This window comes from Rutilus rutilus, assembly GCF_951802725.1.
Source record: "Rutilus rutilus genome assembly, chromosome: 14".
NCBI classification, from domain to species: domain Eukaryota; kingdom Metazoa; phylum Chordata; class Actinopteri; order Cypriniformes; family Leuciscidae; genus Rutilus; species Rutilus rutilus.
Window position 1 is genome coordinate 36,936,768 of NC_140219.1, and position 27,109 is coordinate 36,963,876.

At 37.1% G+C, this 27,109-nt stretch overlaps 1 protein-coding gene across 4 annotated transcripts in view; it reads left to right on the forward strand.

Moving 5' to 3' along the window:
* Positions 1–27,109, forward strand: part of LOC311304235 (uncharacterized protein) — an 807,935-nt gene that overhangs the window by 335,424 nt on the left and 445,402 nt on the right. For 2 of the 4 annotated variants that reach the window (XM_084431143.1, XM_084431145.1), the window contains 6 exons: positions 1,368–1,472; positions 2,494–2,598; positions 6,306–6,390; positions 6,721–6,883; positions 6,978–8,805; positions 12,680–12,847. The exons of 1 other annotated variant lie outside the window; for it this stretch is intronic. In XM_084431143.1, the coding sequence (XP_084287269.1) occupies positions 1,368–1,472; positions 2,494–2,598; positions 6,306–6,390; positions 6,721–6,883; positions 6,978–8,805; positions 12,680–12,847 (2,454 nt within the window). Of the gene's footprint in view, positions 1–756; positions 948–1,367; positions 1,473–2,493; positions 2,599–6,305; positions 6,391–6,720; positions 6,884–6,977; positions 8,806–12,679; positions 12,848–27,109 lie in introns of those variants that run through there. One more of the 4 variants, XM_084431144.1, reaches the window with a different exon arrangement.

Here is a 27,109-nt window from a genome sequence, read left to right on the forward strand (position 1 = left end):
CGCGGACGAGGAGCCCGGACTGGCTCGAGTTAGGGCGGACTGGTGGCGCCGGTGATCTCATTATGCAACTACGAACCGCTATGAACACAGAGATAGAGTCCGTCTGTGGCAAAGATTTTCAACGATGACAATTTCTCCTGGACGAAATCTCTGAATCAGACGAGGACACGGACATTTGCGTTGTGAACTAGTTTCCTAGTTTCGCACCGCATATGTTCTGACTGAACATCCAGGTACCATGCAATAATTCACCTTTTCGAAAGAAATACAAACGAAGAGTAATGCACTAATGAGTTCGCCAACTAACTAGACATTTTGTGTGAATGTGAAATTAATTTCAAGCTCTGGTGGGAGCTAGCCTTGTAGACGGAAGAGTGATTTCTCTTATAGGCAGATATGCGCTGTTCTGGATTAGTGGGAGTGGCTTGCGGAGCTGTGCAATGTGGTGCATTGTGGGAGTTGTTGTCTTTCATACAAATGCGTCCTGAAGTTATTTTTTGTCTTTTCTCGGTCACAAAGGCACCAAATTCAAAATTTATTTTACATTTCGACTACATATATGACCAACTTTAAATAAAAAACAATGTTCAAATGGGTGAAATGCCCCTTTAAGATTTCTTTAAATGAAAACGAAAAGAGTTAGTATGGTGTTTTATAACATATTTCGTTGCCTAAAATATACACAGAGATAACCGAAGTAGCAGAGCGAGCTGAGTGACGCGCGCTGCGTCAGAACGTGGGCGGGGTTAGGATTTCCCAAGATTTTCCAAGATGGCGGCGCCCATACCCCCCCATAAACGGCTTAAAACCCGTTCTTCAGAAAGTCTATGGGTGACGTCACAGACGCTTTGTCCATATTTTTTACAGTCTATGGTTCAAACCAGAGTCAATAATGGAGAGACTCAAGAAGAAGTGACATGTAGAATGCAACAGGAGATTTATGAATGGTTAGTTGGTGAATTTAGGTAGCTTATGTGTAGTTATCTTCTAGTCATTGATTAGCATATTCTGTCATGATAATCTATAAATCGTGTTCCCGGGTAAGGAGGAGTGGTTTATGTAAATTTGAGGGTTGGTGATGTCACTTACTGGGAGGAATGTTGTGTAGTCTCTACCAGCCATTTGTTTTAGTACTTAAAAAAATATTTATTTAAAAGCAAATATATTCCTTTGCTTTGAACTTTGAGCTTCGTAACTTTGAAGATGTTGTTTATGCTTAAACAGCAACATTACACACTATCTAAAGTTAAAAAGTTGAAAAGTGAAATCATAATCAACCACCCCTGTAAACTGGGCTTAATTAAACATAAAATCTGAAGTATGTCCTGTAGTAAAGTGTTTTATCTTCCTGCTCTTTGTGTCATTAGTGAAAGATCAGGCTCACATGTGTCCAGCTCTGTGTCTGTGAAGAGTGACGGGTCAAGAGGTGATGGACCAAACTTCAGTGAGAGAAAACCATCAACTAACAAAAGGTATTTCATGTGTTACTTATTCTTGGTCACACAAAGACTGTTAGAAAATATCTCAGCAAATCTTTATCATTCAAATATCGTTCCAATTTACAATCAGCTAAAACGATTGTAATGATTTGAATTATATTTTTTGTATATTTGTATATTTTTTTGGCTCTGCGATATGGGCAAAAAAATAAATAAATCACATGTCAGTATTGTTTTGGCTGAATTGCAATATACTGTATATATATCTTGAAATTTTCTTCCTTTTTCTATTTGGATAAAAATTCTGTATTTATTTTAAAGACATGTTATTTTACATTCCGCCCAGTGTTGTCCTACAAACAATGTTCATACTGAAGGAAATGAAAACAAACATAGTGAATGTAACCATGCAGGCTCTGCTATATTATGTGCAAAAAAGGGTTTCAAACCAAATTACAGTACACTAACATTGTTACAACATTACAATCAAAATAATGCTTTTTAAAGCAGACGTTAAATTCACTAAACTTAAAAAAAAGAAGCACAGACTAAATGTTAACAGGAAAGAGGAACACACATTCATCTTTACTTAGTAATTATATAAGCCTAGATTTGATTACCCCATTTCAATGATAAAAATCCACTTACTTGTAGGATTAAAATTCTACAAATGGCACATTTATTGTCCAAAAACAAATATTTTAGCAAAATGCTATATTTGTTAGTTGTGCTTCTCTTCTATTGCGTTCCGTCTGTTTGGTGCTTCTTCAGTGAAGTCTGTGAAGTTTAGAATGGCTCGTCCACTCCTGACAGCAAAATGGACATTATCTGCATGAACTTCTAACATTTACAGATGGAGAATATACCTGTGCAATGTAGGTTATTCACTGAGGAGAACACCACATAGCAAACACATTAAACAGCACATATAACGGCTGTCTGATTATATATGATTTTTGCCATACTCAAGCAGCCCTACATTAAACCATTTCAAATAAGAGTGAAGTATTTCATGTAGTAAAGTGTTTTATCTTCCTGCTCTTTGTGTCATTAGTGAAAGATCAGGCTCACATGTGTCCAGCTCTGAGTCTGTGAAGAGTGACCGGTCAAAAGGAGATGTACCAAAATTCAGTGAGAGAAAACCATCAACTTACAAAAGGTATTTCATTTTTTTCTTATTGTTGGTCACACATAGGGCCCTATTTTAACGATCTGAAACGCAAGTGTCAAAGCGCAAAGCGCAAGTAACTTTGTGGGCGGGTCTTGGCGCTGTTGCTATTTTCCCGGTGGGATAAATGACTCTTATCCTGGCGCAAATCTAAAAGGGGTTGGTCTGAAGTAGCTTCATTATTCATAGGTGTGGTTTGGGGCGTAACGTGAAATAAACCAATCAGAGCGTCATCTCACATTCCCTTTAAGAGCAGGCGCGCTTGTTCTAAAGCGGATTCCTATTATAACGGCGGATTTGCCAGGCGCACGCGAGGAGTGGTTCACAGCCGAGGAGACCGACGTTCCCGTCAGGGACGTTGGGGATGGAGAAACACACCCAAATTAACTTCAGTTAAACAGGCGTATGATAATTTGGGTAAATGTGTAAGCTAGATGTATGCTTTTATAATAAACTGTCTATCTATCTATCTATCTATCTATCTATCTATCTATCTATCTATCTATCTATCTATCTTTTGTAATAATGTATGATTTGCAAAAATGATAACTGCTGCGTCTGTGTGTAGATGAGAGAATCAAAGTGTATGCGCGTTGTGCACACGCTACATTGATTAAGGCCAAGCATGCACCCTTAAAATAGCATATGAATAACATGCGCAACGCGCCACTGACTTTAAACTGTTTTTTTTAGGTTAGTGGCGCAATTGTTTTCTAAACCTGTAAAATAGCATGAGGGAACGTTTGCGCCGGAACACGCCTATGGGATCAAATTCCCGCCAAATATATAGCGGTCACGTATAAAAAAATAATAAGCGTGAATCAAAAATGTAAAAACACATGTAAAAATATATTGCACAAACTGAAAAAAAGAATGCAAAATGATCAGAATAGCAAACAACGTGGTCACGGATCAAAATATAATAAGTGTGAATCAAGAAATAACAAGCATGAATAAAAACTTTAAACACATTAAAAGTTATTTTGCACAAAACTTAAACTTATGGTCATGCTTTCTTAAAAAGTATGTTTTCCTTGGTTTTATTACTGTGTACTTTGTGCTTTCTTGCATTTTCTGCTCATATTTTACTCTTTTGTACGCTTGTAATGTTTTTCTCTTCGCTCTTCTTTCTATGTTCTGCGCTTGCTTTCCCAAATGTTGCAGTTCGAGTTTCATGTAAATTAGGGCGGGCTTAAGAGTCACCATTGGTCCACTAGTTCTAGATTGACAGCTACTCCTCTAGCCAATCGTTCAATCGAAGAGGGGAGTTGACGTCACACCAATGCGACTCGTGGCTACTGATGCTTATGTAGGAGTACAAGCTGTTTATGTTTGTACAATTTCTTCAATTCCATTATAATATACAAAAAATTTATTTTTCTAATACTTTTATATACTGTTCAATTTCTTATTTGTGCTTTGCTATGTGCATTTATTAAATTAATTATTTTAGCTTGGCATACCAGCGTGATTATGTCACCGCACACTTCAGTGGGTGGTGCGCGCCCGTGATGCACTTTCTGAGTAAATATAACAACAAAGAAGCACTGCTGCGCTCTCTTTTATTTCATTTTTCTTTAATCCTTACCCTTTTCAGGAGTGCTGCACTTACTTATACAGGGGAAGACAGCAGTTCAATTTAACTTTACAAAGACTTTCAAGCAGTAAAGCTATCTGAACTCTGGACATAAATAATTAAATTCATCTTTTTTGAGATACATGAGATGAGAATGTTAATGTGCACACTAGTAATTGGTGTTAAACAATATTACTTGGCTCATGATGTCAATATGCTAAGGCTGCTGTAAGTAAAACATCCTGCAGTAATGAAACACTACAATTCGTTGCAAAAACTAAGTTAAAAACGGCCATTGTCTGAAGACTTTAGGACTTTGACCTGTCGCCGCTACGCATTGCCTACCTTTTTTATTAACTCCGCCAAATTTGACAAAAGATTATTGAAAATGATTGTGTTACAGAGAAGATATACAGAAACAAGTTTAATTTAATACAGTGATTTATTACAAACTTATTGTGTTTACTTACATAGCTACATAATTGCATATTACTTTAGGATTAATGTTTTAAATATAGCTTAAAATTTGAATACAGCAACATCGCCATCAGCAATAGGTAACGTTGTTTCTGGAGTGCCGCTGTCCTGCAGAGTTTAGCATCAACTCCGATTAAAAACCTCACCTGTCTTAAATATCCTAAAGACGATGATTAGCTGGTTCAGGTGTGTTTGATTAGGGTTGGAGGAGCTAAACTCTGCACCCAGGACCGACATTACCCATCCTTGTTATTGATTAAATATGAAAGTAAAACGGCCAGTAGGTGGTGGCAAGTTACTGGAGAAGATCGACGCTCGCGGTGCCAGGTCCAGTGCATTAGAGGTGAATGATGGATCATCAGACAGGCATAACTGTAACAGGTCGTCGTTAGGATGACGAATTTAACGATGCCATATTGCCAGATATACGTATATACCGGCAACAGGTTGAGTTGCAGCCACACATGCAGTTTAAAGGTGTAGGCTACTGCCACGGAACAATTTTTGCCAACTGAGTTGATAGTCGTCTTCCCCTGACAAGTAAGCATCAGTAGCCACGAGTCGCATTGGTGTGACGTCAACTCCCCTCTTCGATTGATTGGCTAGAGGAGTAGCTGTCAATCTAGAACTAGTGGACCAATGGTGACGCTTAAGCCCGCCCTAATTTACATGAAACTCGAACTGCAACATTTGGGAAAGCAAGCGCAGAACATAGAAAGACGAGCGAAGAGAAATAGAGCACAAGCGTACAAAAGAGTAAAATATGAGCAGAAAATGCAAGAAAGCACAAAGTACACAGTACAGTAATAAAACCAAGGAAAACATACTTTTTAAGAAAGCATGACCATAAGTTTAAGTTTTGTGCAAAATAACTTTTAATGTGTTTAAAGTTTTTATTCATGCTTGTTATTTCTTGATTCACACTTATTATATTTTGATCCGTGACCACGTTGTTTGCTATTCTGATCATTTTGCATTCTTTTTTTCAGTTTGTGCAATATATTTTTACATGTGTTTTTAAAATTTTTATTCACGCTTATTATTTTTTGATACGTGACCGCTATATATTTGGCGGGAATTTGATCCCATACACGCCTCCTCTTTGCGCTGAACCGCCCTGGGGAGCACAACTGTATTTCTTAGTTAACCGACGTGCTTCTGTGGAGGGAAAAGTCCGCTTTGCGCGGGTGCAAAATAGGAATGATACATGCGTCCGTGTACAAAGTCAATTGCGCTGGGTGAAAGATAGGGCCCATAGACTGTTAGCGAATATTTCAACAAATATTTATCATAAAACTTTGTTCAAATATCGTTCCAATTTACAAACAGCAGTGCTATAAAAACCCAAAGGGAGCATCAGCAAAAAGATTGAAATTTTGATTTGAATTATAATTCTATTTTTTGTAATAAAAAAATAGAATTTATTTTAGTGTGCTGACATAACTACTGCACGACATATTAAAATACCTATTGTCTATGCAGAATTCACTATATATTTATAATTAAATATATCATATACTTTAACAGTAAAAACTAAAGTAAAAAAAAAAAAAACTAAACTAAAATTGCTAATGTTTTCTTTTTCTCTGCTAAAAATAATAATATTTTGGCTGAAAATGCAGTATTTTATTTTATTGGCTAACAGGCTTCAGTTTGAGACATTAGACTCAGACGTTCAGGCTCACAGGAACCTCAAGAATTTCAAAGACAATCTTCTAGAGATATTTCAGGTAGGAAAAAATATTTTCATAAATGTTTGTATTTATAACAAAATAATAAGTTACTGAACTTTTTTTTTTTTTGCAAAAATAATAAAATAGAAATTTTAAGAACCCATAAAATAACAATCAAAATCTAAAAAACAAGTGTTGTTTTTGTACTTTTTGTGTTAAATGGCAGCTGATTGACATGTTTGGTTTTTAACTGGTTTCTTTTAGAAAATATTTTTAATTACTGAATAAATAGTTTTGACCAAATATGGATGTGGATCTGGTTAAATTGTGTTGTTCTGTCTCTTATTTGATTTGCTTTATTTTTGCAAAATAATCATATTTCTGAAGCATGAACTGGAAAAGTTTGAGAAAATATTACAAAATGAGAACACACAACCCATTGTGAAGGACTTTAATGAGAATAGATCCAGTATCAAAGCAGCAGCTCTTGATCTCACACTACATTACCTGAGGGAGATAAAGCAAGATGAAGCTGCTGATGCTCTAGGAGGTAAGAGACTCATGATCATCTGTCTGATTGTCACTTATAAATGGAGGAGAGAAAATTAAGACTAAAACTATCTGTTTTCTGTTCCTGTGTTTAGATGAGCTGTTCTTCATTCCTCAGCTGAAATGTGGCCTAGAGAAGAAGTATCAGTGTGTGTTTGAAGGAATTGCGAAGCAAGGTGACTCCACACTTCTGAATAACATCTACACAGATCTCTATATCACTCAGGGTGGCAGTGAACAGGTCAATACTGAACATGAGGTGAGACAGATTGAAGTTGCTTCCAGGCGTCATGAAGCACAAGAGATACAGGTTGAATCCACACATCTATTTGAAGCACCTGACCAACACAAGAAGATCCGAACTGTACTGACAAAAGGAGTCGCTGGCATCGGGAAATCAGTCTCTGTGCAAAAGTTTGTTCTGGACTGGGCTGAAGGAAAAGAAAATCAAGATATCAGCTTCATATTTCCTCTTCCATTCAGAGAGATGAACTTAAAGGAGAAAGAAAAACTAAGTTTGATGGACCTTATAACTCAATTTTTCCCAGAGACTAAAGGACTGAACCTTACAAGAAGGAATCAATTCAAAGTCCTGTTCATCCTTGATGGACTGGACGAATGTCGTCTTCCTCTGAAGTTTGATTGTAATGAGACGTGGCGTGATGTGTCATCACCAGCCTCTCTGGATGTTCTCCTAACGAACCTCATGAAGGGAAATCTGCTTCCTTCTGCTCTCATCTGGATCACCACCAGACCAGCAGCTGCCAGTAAGATTCCTCCTGACTGCATCGACCGGCTGACAGAGATACGAGGATTCAGTGATGCACAGAAGGAAGAGTACTTCAAAAAAAGATTCACTGATCAGAATCAGGCCAACACAATCATAGATCATGTTAAAAAATCAAAGAGTCTCTTTATCATGTGCCACATCCCAGTCTTCTGCTGGATTTCAGCCACTGTTCTCCAGAACATTCTGGAGGAGAAAAGAAATAATGATGTGAAACACACTCAGGCTGATGAGATCTCTAAAACACTGCAGGAATCAAACACTGAAGACACTCCCAAGACTCTGACACAAATGTACACACACTTTCTCCGCTTCCAGATCCAGCAGAGCCACAGAAAGTATGATGGAGAATACACACCAGATGTTTCCTGGGATAAAGGCGCCATCCTTTCACTGGGGAAACTGGCATTTCATCAGCTGGAAAGAAACAACCTGATCTTCTATGACACAGACCTGGAAGCCTGTGGTATTGACGTCTATAAGGCATCAGTGTACTCAGGCATGTGTACCCAGATCTTTGAGGAAACAGGGATCATTCTTGGTACCATGTACTGCTTTGTTCACTTGAGCATTCAAGAGTTTATTGCAGCCCTTTATGCTCATCTGTTTCTAGACATCAACAAGACAAGTGTGTTTGTTCATGAGTCTACAGAACAGGAAAACAGAAATGAAACCATGATTGATTTTCTCAAGACTGCAGTGGACAAGGCGCTCGAGAGTGACAATGGACTGCTGGACCTTTTCCTTCGCTTCCTCCTCGGTCTGTCGCTTCAGTCCAATCAACGACTCTTACGAGGTCTGTTAACACAGCAAGACAGCAATGACCAGAGCAACAAGGAAATAGTTCAGTACATCAAGCAGAAATTAGAAGATGATCTTCCTGTAGAGAGAACCATCAATCTGTTCTACTGTCTGAATGAACTGAACGACCAAACTCTGGTGAAGGAGATTCAGACCCAGTTTAGCAAAGGAAGTCTCTCATCTGGTGACCTTTCACCTGCCCAGTGGTCTGCTTTAGTCTTTGTGTTGTTGACATCAGAGGAAGAGCTGGAGGAGTTTGAGCTTCAGAAATTCAAGAGATCAGACGAGTGTCTCATCAGATTTTTGGCAGTCATTAAAGCCTCCAGAAGAGCTCTGTAAGTCACTTAGTCAAGTCAAGTTAAGTCATCTTCATTTTTATAGCACCTTTAACAATGTAGATTGTTTCAAAGCAGCTTTACAGAGATAAACGTATAATTCATGGTAACAGAGATTGTTTTGGCTTTATAGCGGTTCTTTAATAAAGTTATTTTCCAGCTAAAGTTAGTTTTGATTGATTCGCTTCCATCGCAACGATCATTTGTTATTAAATTAGGGGGCGCTAAGACGACACCATTCTCTCTACACAGACTTTAAACGCGAACCTGTGAGAAACGCTGATGGCGTTCACATGCGCATTAAGAATTGGTTCTGTAGTTATGTGCGTTTGAATATATGCGCAGGTTTGGAATTCCCTACAAACCAAGCCTAAATAAAGTACTGGGCTTTCCTTATAAATTTTGATACAGAATTTAATTTTATTTTGTCACGTCGGGGTAGGTACGCGAAACGAATTTTCCAGACAACGCTTTATCTGTAGAGTGGGAAAGGGATCCTCCATAGGGAGAGACTAGTTGGCGCTTCAGCACTGCGTTGTCATCGGGTCCAGGCGAAGTTCCTTCGTCAGATATGGATCCGGCAGGCTGCAAAAAAACCTCGGGGTAAACAAAGACACTAAAATTAGCGTAGATGCCATTCTTCTTATGATGTAACGAGTACATCAGGATTTATGGGAAGTGTTCCCGGTTCCGGCTGACCTAATCTATGCAGCCTAACATTGAATTATAGAAGTCTATAACGTGTTATGTGAATGCTAGGTCAAAGAGATGTGTCTTTAATCTGGCTTTGAACTGACAGAGTGTGTCTGCTTCCCGGACAATGGTAGGAAGACTGTTCCAAAGTTTTGGCGCTAAATAGGAAAAGGATCTACCGCCAGCAGTCGATTTTGATATTCTAGGTATTATTAACTGGCTGGAATTTTGAGATCGCAATAGACGTGAAGGACTATAATGCGTTAAGAGCTCGCTTAACCCTCTGGGGTCTAAGGTGTTTTTGGGGTCCTTGAAATGTTCTGACATGCCCTGACATTTGTGCTTTTTTCAGTTGCTTATAAACATATTAATGGCAAAAAAAAATTACACACTATTTAGCACAAACAGGGCTACCATAATATGTGAGCAACAAGAATGTACATGTCTGCATTTTTGAGATAATAATGTTTATGCGTGGTTATTGAAAAAACTAAAAACTAACGTTTCTGAAATAAGGCCATAAAACACATACTAAATATGTGCCAATGAGACTTTTGTCTAATAGATGTCATTGCCTAGTGTTTTTTCTTCAAAATGATGTGAAAATCACCCTGCCTAATCATTCACATAACACAATACATTGATTTGAATTTTGCAAAGCACTTTCTGTTTGGAAAGGCAATATGCGGAGTGGGCGTCACAGATCTTGCATATTTAGTGGTTCACACCTTAGGAGACAATGGGGCCTGCATACTTAATTAGCCATTCATTCAGGTGAGTCACTGAGCCACAAGAATGCAAGAGCAACAGTTGGAAGCATCTCAATTCTTTTTTATTTTTCCACATATTGTGCTTGCAATTTGGCCTATAATATCCAAGGAAAACATGTCTAGTAATTGTGCAGTTAATTCTCATACTGTATTTTCAGTTTTGGAATATTTATCCTCTCCCCAAATTTGTCACTAATAAAACACAATAAAAATTATTTAAAGAAAAGGCTTATATTTACCTTTTAATAGTTTGTTTACATCTACCTTGTAAATATATTTTTTTATTAAAAAGGTTACAATTACAACAACAATTCAAGTGTAATCTTTCTTTGTAAAAACTAAAGTATACATTTTATCATACATATTTCAAAGTTAAAAAGGTTACAACAACAATAATTACAATTTCAACAATATTTCAAGTGTACTCTTTCTTTGTAAAAAAAAAAGATTATAGTCCTACATTTTATCTATGTATTCATTACTTTGAATATAGCCAACATTGGAACAGCTAACATCTTAGTTGATGACTTTATTTTTGACAAAAATAGTAGGCTATTTTATATATAGAAATTGCTAAACAAAAGCTTATTTGATGTGGCAGTATATTCTACAGTAAAAACTGTACCCAAATCTACTAAACAAAATGTTGTCTTTCATATTTCGCCTGACTGTAACGTTGTTTTCATGAAATATTAGTGCATATTGTTAATTTGCCGTTTAATACGTTGCTTATACAAATAGCCTACATTTTATTTCAACATATTTCAGTCGATTTTTACTCATCTCAGTATAGCAATACAGTTTGCTAAAACAACATCATTCATTCACACACGCGATTTAAATTTAACTTCTGGCAAAGATGAAGTTGATGATAGGCTGACTCGCGATCTTCGCAGTAGGCTAGTGAACGCACCGGAGAAATGCACATTTATTAGGCTGCATAGTTTTTTTTGTTTTGGATGGTTTTGTTTAGAACCAGCTTTCTGTAAATATATTTAAATTTTTTTAGACATGTGAGGCGAGTAGGCTACGGGTTCATGATGGTCTCCAGTTCAGACCTTATGTTGTGATTGCTAGCCTATATTTACTTTAAATCCAGGAAATTTGTTAATGAAAAAATTATTAAAATTAAGATACAATTGATACAAAACGAAATTCGTTTTAAAGAAAGGATTTGTACTTTCTGTTTTGAGGTCTCTGTGAATGTTTGAAAGTCTTTTAGTGCTTAGAGCGCTCGCGTCCATAATGGAGAACTGTCACCTAATATTGTTTTTTTTCCTCATAAATGCGAACACGAAAAATAAAAGACAAAAGACTTTTAAGTAAAACTTACTCCGAAATTGTGTCCTCGGCGGAATTCGCTCTTCAATATGCTGCCGTTCGTCGTCTGTTACAATCTTCCTCTGAGGAAACAACCCGGTATCGTGCATTCTTCCTCGCTGTCCAGAATCATCTGAAGGGCGTCTTTATTACCGGAGAAGCGTGCCATACTCAAAACGTGATGAACTATCAGTAAGTCTGATAGAAACTGTGTTTTTATGGCATTGATCGGGGGGCGTATGCGATGCATACTAGATCACCTAAACTATTTACATGTGAATCGCGCCGGGGGCGGGGCGCCCGCAGCTGATTATAAAGATAATGAGGCAGAAGGAAAAACGGTACCTCTCCTTGCTTTCAAACGGATTACATGAGTTGAAAACATTTGTGTTTTATATAAATTACTTCATTTAAAAGAAGAGATTTCAAGCTTCATAAAGACATAAATCACATGCCTGTGTGAGAAGTATTCGCTGAGTTATGATTCATTTCCGGACGCGTTTCAGAATGGACTACACGGACAGAGAGAAGGCAGAACTCGCTTCGTGTTTATTTTTCTTTATTTTGCAAAAAGCACCACACTTTGTTTTTATTGTGAGTATACACAAAAATAATACACATTTAACAAAATCAATTGATGTATGAAACTCCTATGGAAAATCAAAGTCAACAGAGTATTTATGAGTTTCTTTTACACTGATAAAAAAAAAGCGAGCTGGTATCGCCGGCGATACCGTAGACCTCTGGGTGTTAAGTACTGCGGAGCTAAACCATTTAGTGCTTTGTAAGTAATCAGCAATATTTTAAAATTGATGCGATGTTTAATAGGGAGCCAATGCAGTGTTGACAGAACCGGGCTAATATGGTCATTCTTCCTACTTCTATATGTATATATATATATATATATATATATATATATATATATATATATATATATATATATATACATTATATATATATATATATATATATATATATATATATATATATATATATATATATATATATAATAAAATAATGGAAAATATATTTAATATTTGTTTATATAAATGTTCCACCTAATTTCGTGATGTAATTTATTTGTCTTACAGGCTAAATGATTGTGGCTTAACAGACAAAAGCTGTTCGGCTTTGGCTACAATTCTTGGATCAGATACCAATCTGAAAGAGCTGAACATGAACAATAATAATCTGCAGGATTCAGGAGTGAAGCTGCTCTGCACTGGACTGAAGATAAACCATACATTAAAGACACTGAGGTAAGTTGTGTCACAACAGAATATATTTTTTAAATATTCTTTACTTTTAAATATATTTCGATCATGAAAACTCAGAATAGTTTTTTTTTTTTACGTTATTGAATATGGCAATGTTAAAGGGGTCATGAACTGCATTGTTTTATTGTTTTATAATGTTTCATGTATTGCATTCATAATGTTAATATAATTTATAAAATCATAAATTGTATAATCAAAAATTGCCATCATTTAGGAATAAACGGCATTTTTCCCACCCTGATTTTTACCCTCTGATTTGATCTCTGGTTTGAAGGGGTGTGTTTGCTGTGAGACTTCGGTGTAAATGCCCACTGCTGTGATTGGCTAATATCTTTGCATATGAAATAAGTATTACAAGTGGAACTCTCTTGAAAACTTTTAGCACGCTTTTACAATTACAGCTCTCAAGATTAACTAATCATGTAAAGTGTTGATTAAAGTATAATATTTAGATTTATGGCATTATATTTATATAGTGGCATGAAAGGTTGCAGTGATGAACATGTAGCCGATCAGACATGTTGAGCACATGAGTGTGATCTCGTCATTGCAACTCGATTTCTGCACAGTAACAAATGCTTTCATCATAACTAACAGTGCAAACACAATGTAAATAAGAGATTTGTTGATTATTACGGGAGTTTTGGCGCAAGTCCAGAACTCCGTCATTGATGCGCCATTGATTCTGAAAGATAATTCCCCTTCACTCAACAAATATTATTTTTTCCCTATTTTTTCCACAAGTGCATATATATATATATATATATATATATATATATATATAATTGCCCCAAAATAAACAATATAAGCAAACAAGCAGTCTTTAGGCCCTATTTTAACGATCTGAAACGCAAGTAACTTTGTGGGATCTAATCTAAAATGTAAATCTAAAATGGGTTGGTCTGAAGTAGCTACATTACTCATAGGTGTGGTTTTGGCGTAACGTGCAATAAACCAATCAGAGACAGGTAGCATTAGTTCAACCATGCGGTTTTCCTCTACCTAACGAACTAGCTGTGTCCCAATGTGAAGGCTGCATCCTCCGAAGGTCGTATTTGAAGGCCGATTGGCCGCATTTGAAGGCCGATTGCGTCACAGCGGCGCGACAAAGGACGTCCCAATTCAAAGGCTGCATCCTTGGAAGGTCGCATTTGAAGGCCGATTGCGTCACCGCGGCGCGATGAAGGCTGTCCCAATTCAATTCTGCATCCTCCAAAGGCCGTATTCGAAGGACGGTTGCGTCATCGCGCCGCGACGAAGGCTGCCCTGATTCAAAAGCGACGCCAAATGCACCCTTCGTTTCCCCGTGAAAGGAAGGATACATAAATGGACACTTAGCGGCCTATCCTACCCTATTCTACCCCATAAGTCATTGCGCGCCATTGACGACAGGCCGGCGGCCGAGACTAGAGATCGGTGGTGGACAGCAAATTCACATTTAAATGTAAGTATTATGTTTTCATTTACTCAAATAGATAGCGAAACCAGTTAAAGTTTATTATAAACTTCATCTTAACTCCTTCGTCACCATTGCATGGCTTCATTTGTCAGGTAGTTTTAGGCAAAACTTGTGGTAATAAAGTTATTAGTTTAACGACCTATTTGTAATATTTGCACTAGTCTATCTCACTTGTGTATTATAAGAAATATCACTCACCCTATAAAGCCTAAAACAACCAACCCCCAAATTTGTTTTTTAACCAAATTTGACTATACAGAAATATTAAGTATATTTTGCATGTCTTGATGTGTCATATTTTGCAGTGTTAACAATGCATTTAAGATTGCACCCCTGTGTTAAGTACCCTTTTCTGCTTTTTTAGAACAATTCAGGGAAAAATGGGTCTGGGGAATGTAACTCCCATACAGGCACAAAATAATATATATATATATATATATATATATATATATATATATATAAGAAAATTAATACACACATCTTTGCTGAAATGTATTGTGCTGTTGTATTGTGCTGTTGTTGTTAACAAGCCATGGTTAATTTGCTCTGCCTAAGATTGCACGTGTCCTGGGACAGGAGAGGGTGTGAGTGGGAAACCCACTGCTGAAACTTGGCCCTGGTTTGTCCTCATGGATGAGGTGTTGGGACAGAGGCATTGCACCAACCCCGCTGTCCTCATGGCCTCAATCCCTGAGGACAGACCAGGGCCGAGTTCAGCAGTGTGTGACCAAGAAGAGGAGGAGCCAGGGGCAACACCAGCACCAGCACCACGAAGAAGGCGAGACAGAGAGGACGAGTTTTCGGACTTGATTAGAGAAGACATGGGACTGCAGAGGCGAGGAGAGCACTGGAGAGTAGGGAGAGGATGGATAGGCTGTTTTCTCTTCTTGAAAGAATGACTGAGAAATATATATATATATTCTTGTTTAACTTTTTTTCACCTATATTTTTTAAAAGAAAAAAAAAATCTGTACATTTATTTATTTTTATGCAACTTTAAATGTGTAAATAAAAGAGAATTCATTGCTCTGGGCATTATTTTTGTAATGACAGTCATAATTTCTACATGAAAGAAATTCTTCTAAACCTTTTTTTCCCCCCAACTATTTACAACATATGTTAAACATATCTAAATCAACATAAACATTTAAATTTACAGTACATAAAATAAGAAAAAATGAAGTAGACTTTTATTCAGCTGAGTGGGAGACCCTGGTGTGCTGCTGGACCGGGATGGGCTCCACAATAGAGACCCTGGTAAGGCTTCCTGCTGGTGGGACATCATCTGGGATGCTCTCCAGAGTGTTTGACTGCATATTTTCACTATCCACTAAGTTGTCTACCAACAGGTTTGCAGGGCTGACTCATGGAATAAATATTGAGATACTTTATTACACTGAAGTAGTTTTAATAACCACTAATACCGCATTGGCGAAAAACTACTAGTCATATATTTTAAACCTTAGTTAAGCAATTTTTTTTTTTTTTTTTTTTCATTATCTTGCATACTGTAAAGGAATTCTGCAGGAAAAACTTGTCAGGGTTTTTATGATGTTTTGCATTTCTATTACTGCATGTTGCATTTTACTTCTGAATATTTTCAAGGTTGATACATTTAAACTATATCATTTAAACTATATACTTTTGTGTAGTTTAGTGTAAAACAATGCATCATGTTGTAAAATATCAATTTTCTAGTGTTGCTGTCCTGTGTGGGAAAATTACTTTTATTTTTATTAACGAAGTATGTAGTTCCTTACATACCACCACTGGTTATTTTGAAAATTAAAGTAACAAAATGTAGGCCTATTGTCACAATATTAACAAATTGTTGCTAACTACAGCTCCGTCCCATTTCAAAGGGCGCATCTGAAGCGCTCAGACCGGTCTAGCCTAGGGAGGATTGTTCTTGTCGCCTAGCAACAGTGACTGACAGCTGCCGATGAAGAGCGGGAGTAACATTCGCACTGGACTTTTTATATTCAAATGGGTTTTATATTCAAATGGGGTTAAAAACCTGTGTAAATATATTTACCATGGTCCTTTTATGTGCATAACAAAAATAATACACTAGCCTACAAAATCGCATCAAGGTAAGATATAAATGAACATTTGAATCTTCGGCTAAGCCGAAAGTATGACCTGAAACATCCTTAATACCATGTCCTCCTGTAAAATATAAAACATAAAAATGACAATAGCCAATTCTGGCTCCATAGCATATCAAATGAATTGTCAGGATGGCAGCATACTCTCGCACCATTGCTTGGCGCCTGGAGCGGTAATCAGGAACACCTGGCTGCGCAATTAGGAAATTCTACGGAGGCTACATGGTGCGTCCTTCGGAGGACGCATAGGCTGCATCCTTGAAGTCTTCAGTCCTTTGAAGGATGCAGCCTTCACATTGGGACACAGACTGACTTGTTTTTGTCTTCTTCTTCTTATGTTTTTATTGGCAGTGACCATCTTATTAGGTGCTTTACCGCCACCTACTGAATGGGAGTGTGGATTAGAAGATTTGGCAGAATGTAGAAAAAAAAAAAAATCTATCTATCTATCTATCTATCTATCTATCTATCTATCTATCTACGTATATATATATATTAGTGGTGGGCATAGATTAATTTTTTTAATCTAGATTAATCTCACTGTAATCTTGGAATTAATCTAAATTAATCTAGATTAAAATGGCTCATTTGAATTCTGCCGAAGGCATTCAGAATATGTGTGCTACCCAAATAATGACTAAAGGGCACGTGTTTCTTAAATACAAAGTGACATTTAAAAGAACTTGTGAAGAAATGCCAGAGATTTTTTTATTATTATTAAAACTAACATAATAAAGTATGATTTTTAATTTTTTTTACTTTGAGCAATGATGGAGCTATAATAGACTCTTCTTATGAGCATATAAAACAAAACAGCTCCTTGGAAAAAAATGAAATGTAGCCTAATATTTTAGTAGTTATAAACATAGGTCTATTTTTAGTTCAGATTAACATTTGAGGGCAGCAATTTTATTCATAATGTCAAAATAAAACCAACGTAATGTTACTTGAAAGCATTATAGCCTACTATTCCTGCCAAACTTCCATGGTTGCAGTTAGTGTTACTACAGTAAATCCATGGTAAATGTTGCAGATCTGTGGACACCGGATAGTTCATTCATGGCACAATGTTTCTTCCTGGCTTCCACTTTGATCAGTTAATAACGGAGAAATGTAAATGTTTCTCACTAGATCTCGCAGCGATGTTATTACTTCTGTGGCGAATTCAAATGCTTTCTTTACTGGATCTCTTAGCGCTGTGTAGTAACAGTGTCGCTTGATCACGATCGGCTCGCGCTGCTTTGGTCCAAACTGATAAACAACGGTCCGTCAACCACACAATAACGAGTAGCTCAGTTTCGTTCCGCTTGCATTACGTTTGCCATTTGATGTCAGACAATGTTGTGGTCGCGCCAGCGTCTAAAGCCTGATTCACACGGCAGGATAATTAGGCCGATTTTAGCCCCGATACACCCCTTCCGACAATCTTAAGGATGCTCCGATTATCGTAAAATAATCTGATCAGATATTCCTGCTGTGTGTGGTGTGTTAAGACTGCTCTCGTCTGCTCGGACGGACTTCGGGACCGCTCCGATCTCAAATCGGGGATATCCAACATGTTGGATTGTTTTGGCCCAATTTCTCCTCGTGTGTGGTGTCCCCCGCGACAAACGAGCACGCAGCCTGTGGACTGTGGCGTGTAGATTTTTTCTTTAATCCATTGGCTGCTCTATACTATAATATTTTATCACGCTATCATTCATTCAAGTGCTAAGAAACAATTCAAGCGTGATAAAACGCAAAAAAGAACTTAAATCTGTACTGGCGGCGCGCTGTCTGTAAATCTCCTCTCTGTGTGATGCATACACACACACACACACACAGAACTCATGCGCACAGAATCCCACTTCAGACAGCGCGCTGCCGCATTGAGTTCTCTTTCACGCTTGAACGGACAAAACACACAAAAGTATGCCAAAATGTTCACTTTGTCAAGTATCCTCGTAAGCACAGTATTAAATTACGTTTGATCTCGAGGGATTTTGCGAGTTTTCACGTCTGACCTGGGAATGCTCGGGAGTCAAATCGGTTCGTGTGTGATGTGTTGATTTTGCCGTATGGCTGCGCACCACACACTGTACGACCAAAACTGTTAGACCCGTGATTTTTTATCGCCGTGTGTGGTGTCTCTCAGGTTTGGAAAATCGGCCGACAATTTTAAAATCGTCCCGTGTGAACCAGGCTTTACATTATGAGCGCGCTTTCCACGCTCGACCCGCCTACATTTGTCTCTCATTTTAATGCTCTTATCAACATGGAAAAGTGGATCGGCTTGCTTTGTGCAAATGTTTTTTTATTGAAAACAACACTGGCATATACTGTAGTGCTCAATTTCACACTAACATTCTCACTTGGATCAAATAATCGCATCAGAGAATGCTTCGCCATCAAGTGGAATTTCAGACTGGATATGCTGCGATGATCGCACAGTTCGTTTGGCATCTGTTTCGTCGTCACGCGCTCGCCATCCACTCAAAACGTAACGTTAGCCTATTACTCTTTGGCCGGCTCGCAAGCCCAAACAAGTGTGTGTGGCGTGCCTGTTGTTTTGTTTCTGGTCTAGCTAGATCCGATGTGGTGTGGTAGTTTTTCTAACGTTACTAGTTGTTGCAACAGCATGTGAAAAATAACTACAAAGTTTGCTAGCCCAAAAAGAACCGTTAAAATTGGTTTGCGTTAACACCGTTAATAACGCATTTAACTGGCAGCACTAATATATATTTAAATATATAATTAGCAATAACCTTTATACTCACTACATCAGACCTGTTTTAAAAAAAAAATGTCATTAACTGTATATGTATTTTCCTCAATGCTGTTCCAAGGATGTTTTTTTAAAGTGAAGTTTAGTTTAAATTTTTCTAGTACTTCTTTTAATTCTTTCCTTTTCATACATAATCACATGTTGGACAGATTCTGGTTGATTGCAATGTAAACACATTCCATTTATATGTCTACCTAATAGATGAAGTGTCTTGTTGAGCCCTGTATGTCCTATTCTGAGACGAGTGATAATGCCAACAGAGCTTTGAATACTATATGTCTTCCTGTATCATTAATATCCCAATATTCCTGCCATATTTTTTTTGTTTAATCTTTTATGATTGCTTTAGCCTCAATTTTACTTTATGCAATCTGCAAATCTACATTTGGTGATTTAAGAGATTGTTTAGCCAACATATCCACTTCTTCATTTCCTTTCACCCCAACATGTGCAGGAACCCAAACAAACACTCAAACATTTATTATGTAATCTGTGTATTGTTTTATATATTTCAATAAGCATATCAAGCCAGCATGATTTCCATGATTTTATGCTTGTCAGTGCACAACATAGACAGTATATAAACTGGACACGTGAAGTCAATTAGAAGCACTCGCTTCCTGGGGGTCGAGCGTACTGCGCAGACTCAAACTGATCTTGACGACGTAGATGTGACATGAGCAACCCGTCTGTCTTCTTGTAGCTGTGCCGAGAGTAATCTGAATCATTCCCTTCCGAATCTTGCAGAGATGGAGAGTGTGAGTAGGAGGTGTCCATGAGCTTGGAGCAGGAGCAACTTTTGCTAGGTATTCTGATTAATTATTTTGTCATTTTGCCTCCACGTCCCCCCGATTGCCCGCGAGCTTCTCCTCCTGTCCATACGGTAATTTCTCTACTGTGCGACAGAGAGTCGCGTGTTATGATGCAATCGTTAGCCTATTTTTACAAAAACTGCTTCTACGGGGCCATAACGTAAGCTACAAGGTAATGGAGCCTTTTATACATTTTCGTGTTTCTTTAGAAATAAATAATGGACAAATGGAGTCTTTAAACGCCTCAGATGTAAAGTTATTCGCTGTCAAAGTGACGCCAAAATGAATGGGAGTCAATGGGATGCTAACAGCAGGTGGGGGTCCGCTAGCCAATGGCGGCGCCCGGGGAAGCTTCAAGAAAATATGAAACCCTGCCCCCCTGGTGCACAAACTGACTTGTTTGTGGGTTACTAGGCTTAAACCCGGTAGCCACCATGCACTAGCACCCTCAAGCGGCTCCTAATAGTATTACACCTGACCCAGATACCTCTTTTTAGGCAATAGCCAGTTCTCTCCTTTTTCCTTCTCATTTTCTCTCTCTCTCTCTCTCTCTCTCTCTCTCTCTCTCTCTCTATTTCAAATTTTTTTCAATTTCAGATGAGCTTTATTAGCATGACTGTAACACAATGTTGCCAAAGCATCAACATATATATAATAACAACAATGGATGTAAATAATAAAACAAATGTATAGATCATGTCATATGTACAGTAGCATATACAAATAGATAGATAAATAGATCATGGTCACTTAATCTGTATTTGGAGAGGATTTGTCTTTCTTTAAAATGTTTAATAAATAGATAACTGGCCAATTTAGTGGCTCTATTGAGGGTCGAGTAACATTGGAGTTTATTCTGGAGGGCAAAATGTGCTTTTAGTGCTTCATCATGAGTGACTTTTAGATGTTTGTGGATTTCGTTAATGATAGGTTTGGGGTTGATGGGGAGTACATTCTGATGGACGAGTTGAAGAGCGAGTTCTGCTGAGGTTTCATTGGCGAGGAGGGCTTTATATTGCACTGACTCTGGATCAGACTGATGGAGGTGATGCCAGAACTGAACACATCTCTTCTGGATCTCGATGTTCAGCGGGTACAAGCCTAACTCAGCCCTACAGGCGGCAGTAGACGTGTTTCTGTGAACCCCTTAAATATTTTTGGCAATTTCCAATTGTAATTTTTCTACTGATGTTTTATCCCAATTTTTACAATTTAGTACTCTCTCTCTCTCTCTCTCTCTCTCTGAGCGGATGTTGGGAGTGAGGGGACGGAGTTAGTGCACGTGAGTGGAAGAGAACGCTGTTGAATGAGTGAGCTTTTCTTTTTCTATCTTTTGCGGTTTGTTTATGTAAATCTTTTGATTGGCAAGCATATTGTTGAGCAAGTAGAGACGCTGACCGAAAATGCTGTCGATCAGCGAAAGCTGGTCGATATGGCAGAATCTCAAAGTTTGGATAACTTAATGCTGAGGCATGGCATTAAAATCATCCCCGCGGAGCATTGTTCTATTGAGGATTGCACAACTGCAGTCGCTGAAGAAGTTGGATACTCTAGCATGTTGTCTGCAGCTAGAAGGAATAGTTTTGTAGTGATTTTTTTTAATAGTGTAGAGAAATGATGTTGTAGTGAAAGGTACTGTCGTTAACAATGTGTTTACCCCGGTAATGCCTTTGGTACAGCCGGCTAAAAGGATTACGCTTTCAAATGTACCGCCATTTATCAGAGATATAATTGAAAGGGAATTAATGAGACATGGTAAAATTTTGTCTAAAATCAGGAAGACAGCGTTAGGCTACAGGTCACCTCAGCTGAAACATGTGGTTTCATTTAGAAGACAGACACACATAATTCTAAAAAATGAAAATGAGGAGCTAAATAAAGCCATGAAATTTAAGGTGGACAACTATGATTATGTGATCTATGCAGCTTCAGAAAGTATGAAGTATGCTTTGGCTGTGGACAGGAAGGACATAGGATTCGTGCTTGTCCTGAGAAGGAAGATCCAGTAGTGCCTCTGAATGAGAGTAGAAATAAGGAGCAGACAAATGTTGGTAGAAATGAGGAACAGAGTCAGAAACTGGTGAAGGATCACATGTTGACACAGGAAAAAGTGATGGAAATAATAATGAAGAACTTAGCAAGGAAAACTTGGAAGATGTTTTGAATGAAGTTAGAAAAACAAGTACTATGGAAGAGTGTGAGGTAACTGATTCTAACTGAGGAGATGAGGAAGACATGGAAATGATAGAGGACAAAAGTGTTTTTAAAATGCCAGCAATAAAAAGGAAATTGTAGGGAAAAAAGGCCATGAGAAGACCCCTTCCCCTTACCCCTTACCCCTTACCCCTTCCCCCTTCCCCTTCCCCCTTCCCCCTTCCCCCTTCCCCCTTCCCCTTAGTTTTGCACTCTCACGTGAATGTGCAAAACTAAGGGGAAGGGGTAAGACAGAGAATTGGGATTGGGGTGTTAAAACCTGGGATTCAGATGGAATCATATATGAGCAATACTGATGAGTCTGACCCAGAAAGTGGAAGTGAATCTTCAGGGTCTGTAAATTCAGTCTCACAAAAAAGATCTGTTAGAAGTGCTTATACACTTGAGAAAATCAGAAAATTCCTGCAAACTAAGGGAATGAAAGGAGTGAGAGTGGAAGATTATTTCCCAGATCGAGAATTGTTTATTGATTCAGCTAGAATGTCAATGAAAGAGAAATATGCAAAAAATTTTAGTGATCAAGAAATTTAAAGATTGAAAAAATTGTGCAAAAGCTGAAAATGAATATACTGAATGATGAATTTGAAACCGAATGATCTCTTTATTTTTCTTGTGTAGTATTTATGGTTGTTTTGCCCATTTTTGGTCTTTATTCATTCACTTATGAGTACGCTAAGATTGGGCACACAATATAAATGGTGCACGAGAAAGCAGGAAAAGAACAATGCTTTTTGAACTAATAAGACAAAATAAATATTATGTGATGTTGGTTCAAGAAACCCATAGTGATGACCCATAGGAAAATGGAATAGGATGGAGAAGTTATTTTAAATCATAAAAGTTCATCTAGTGTTGGTATAGCTGTTCTTTAAAAAAAAAAAAAAAAAAAAAAACACTTTAAACCTTTATCATATGAGGTTGAACACATTGCTGAAGGGCAATTATTGAAAGTCAGAGCAAAATTTGAAAAGTTTGTTTTAGTTTTTGTAAACATTTATGCTCCTGTACTTGGTCCTGAAAGGGTTTATTTTATAAATAAATTTAATGATGCTCTTTCTAGTTTTAAGCAAGAAGAGTATGTTTATGGGAGGAGATTTTAATTGCACAGGAAATGACAAAGTAGATATGAATCATAAAGAGCCATATATTGCACCTCAGCATGAAATATTGAAACTCATTACTGAATGATCTCTATGATATTTGGAGAATTTTTCATAAAAATGAAAGACAATATACATGGGCATAAGATGGAATTGTATTACTTTGGCTAGATTGGCTATATTTTATTGTTTTAAACATCATTTTATTGTTATACTGTTTAGGGACTGTTTGTTTTTTATTTAAGGGGCCACCGGAGGAGTTTTGAGATCTGTTGTCAAAAAAGACATGACCCTCCCTTCGCCAGCAATAAATTTTTCTATGACCCTCCAAAATGATTGTGAAAAAAGGCATGACCCTCCCCGATAATTTATTGATTAGCCTACTTCTGTACTGGTTTGCGCTTGGCAAAGATGTTCAGATAACCATTGTTTTTTTTGTTTGTTTTTTTAAACCATAAACTCTTGCTTTCTCATCTTACTAGGGCTGTAACGATAGACCAAACCTACGATTCGGTTCGTATCATAGATTTTTGATTTTAGATTTGAAAAAAATCTTGTTTTTGGTGCTGATGCGGTGTGACTCGTTCAACATGTGGGTGGCGCTGCCAATAAAGCATCTAAAAGCTGTCACAAAGAATCGGCAAAAGTAATGATTATTAATATGTCAAATATAGCAAGGAGATATTTTAATTGTTTATTAATAAACAAGTGTTTTCTGTGTCGACTGCAAAGATGAAGTTGACGATGCGTCGCGATCTTCTTAGAACGCGCCAGAGAGAAATGCACATTTCATACGGATTACATAAGCAGAAAGCAGTCTGTTTTCCTTCGTTTTGAATTGTTCTGTTTAAAAGTAGACATTTCAAGCTTTCTATATATTTCTCAGGTCTGTGAGGCAAGTATAGCCTACCTTACGCTGAGTTTCGGTTCATTGAGACAAGAGTCCAGTTCACTCGCCCGCGCCTCCGTGTCATGATTATCTATTTTCTACTATATTTATCCAGGCAATTGGTTGATGAAACATTGATTAAAATTAAGATACAATTAAAAAAAAATTGAAATTCACTTTAAAGAAAGGCTTTGTGCTTTCTGTTTGAGGTCTCTGTGAAATTTTTAAAGTTGCTTTCAGAGCAGTCATGTCCGTAATGGAGAACTGTCACGCCCGTAACATTGGTTTTTTGTTGTTGGTTTTTTTTCACATAAATGCGAACACGAAAAATAAAATAAAAATAATATTTTATGTTCTGTGGAGGCCGATATTTATTCATCCGGTGGGTATATATCTTTTGGTTTGCACAGTGTAATTCATAGAATTACTAAAAAATATTTTGCCACCTAAAAGTTAAAGATTTTTTGTGTCAAGTCATGTGTATTTCCCTCATATTAAATATAAAACGCATGTGTAGACTGATATTTTTCTAATGTCTTGACTCCTTTCTTAAGGGAGTATGGATATATTAACAGACGTTTCAAAATATTGGTATTAAATGCATTTTCTGAGAATTTATATTTCAAGTTTTGACTGCAAATGTCACGTCCATAACACTGGAATCGCCCAATTTTAACGAATTTATCCTCAACTAGTTTTTGTAGTGTAGGTCTACGTATTTTATTATGTTAACTTAACCCTCATGTGGTCTTCGGGTCATTTTGACCCGGAGAAGATTTTCTTTTTCCCAAAAATACTAGTTAATGTTATTGCATTGGACTGAAACTTAGTGACTTTGTTCCCAAAGGGTATAACTACTTCTCAAATGTTTTTTGAAAATTTTCGTACTTTTTTAGGGGGGGTTTTGTTACCTTGTTACACTTGTGGTCTTCCCGGGTCAAAATGACCCGCCTATAAAAAATAGCTTATAAATCACTCATTATACCATATTTTCACCAAATCTTGGATTCAATCTTTTTGTCAACTTGTTCTCGTTCAATTAGGACTGGTTTTGTATTTTCATTTGCATCTGATTAATCTTGGGCCTCATTTATCTGAGAGTAGGCATCTCATTTTTTGAGTAAAAAAAAAAATATTTTTGAATAATTTTTGGAAAAATAAAATAAAATCTGAAGAAAATTGGCACTGTTGATCACACTAGTCTACTTTAATTTTTCACCAGGAATTTTGATTTTGAAAAACTTTTATTTTGTACAATATGGCACAGAGTTACACTTGTGGTGTTCCACTGGGCCATTGAGGGCCATTGTGGGCCATTGTTTCAATGGGCCATTGAAAGTGAATGGGAGAGACCAATGCAAACAATGAATGGAACAACACAAAATAGGTATCATTTTAAAGATTAGAATCTCAGCTTTTTAATGCATCTAATCACTTTGATCAACTCCTAACGAGAGCTGAGTTATCACTCTAAAACTGAGTGTTCCCCCGCAGGCGCCACCTAGCTGCGAAATAAATAATCATAATATTTTTCAAAACTATTACCTTGATCAACTTAAAATAGGTGTCATTTGAAAGCTTAGAGTCTGAAATTTACAATGAATGTAGCCAATTTGATGAACTCCTAAGTAGTGCTGAGTTATTTGCTGATAAATAGAAAAAAACAAATTCATAATTTATAAACTACTTTTTTGTACTACATTCAGCAATATGTCAAATACATCATACAGCTCAGATAGTCCTGTGTCATATGTAATTTGAAAGGTCTCAATTAGTAGAATACAGCAAGCATAATTGTTTCAGGCGTTTTACTAAACTTGAGCTAGGTTTTTCTAAAAGAAGCCCTTCAAGAGACCCATGTGTAAACCATATATGGATGATGGAATTTTAGACACATTTCTGCTCGTAACTTCATGAAACATGCTCCGATTGTGGAAAATGACACATCATTATTTACAGCAGATGCTTACAATTAAAATGAGTCCAAACTCAACATAATCCATCACTCAGAACTAAAGATATTCCTCATGGAGTTCTAACACAAAAAATACTACAGACACACAGACTCACATAGCCAAGCAAGATAGCTTAGACTTGGCCTTTTTACTCGTAACTTCATGAAACATACATCGATCATGAAAAATGACACAACGTTATTTACAGCAGGAGCTCACGATTAAAAAGAGCCCAAACTCAATATATTCCATCAATAAGATCTAAAGATATTCCTCATGGCGTTCTAACACAAAAAATACCACAGACGCACCTAGCCAAGTATATACTCATGAAGCTCTCACGTTTGGTTTTTGCTCATAAATTCACGAAGCATGCACAGATCGTAGAAAAATGTAATTCATTATTTTCAGTAGACTATCACAATTAAAAAGAGCCCAAACTCAGCATAATCCATCACTCAGATCTAAAGATATTCCTAATGGAGTTGTAACACACGAACCCCAACAGGCGCTCACAGAGCCTTGAATATAGATGTAGCCTAGCACTTATGTCGCGTTTTAACTCGTAACTCAATGAAGCATGCATAAATTGTGGAAAATGGCACATCATTATTTACATGAGATTGTTAAGATTAAAAAGAGACCAAACTCACCATAATCCATCACATGCTCATATGTGTACATAAACAATGAACATGCTCCTGAAAATGTTTCAGTCTCTCCCATTCACTTTCAATGGCCCATTGAAACAATGGCCCTCAATGGCCCAGTGGAACACCGCAAGTGTAACAATGTGCCATTTTGTACAAAATAAACGTTTTTCAAAACAAAATTCCTGGTGAAAAATTAAAGTAGACTAGTGTGATCAACAGTGCCAATTTTCTTCAGATTTTATTTAATATTTCCAAAATTATTCAAAAATAATGTTTTTTTTACTCAAAAA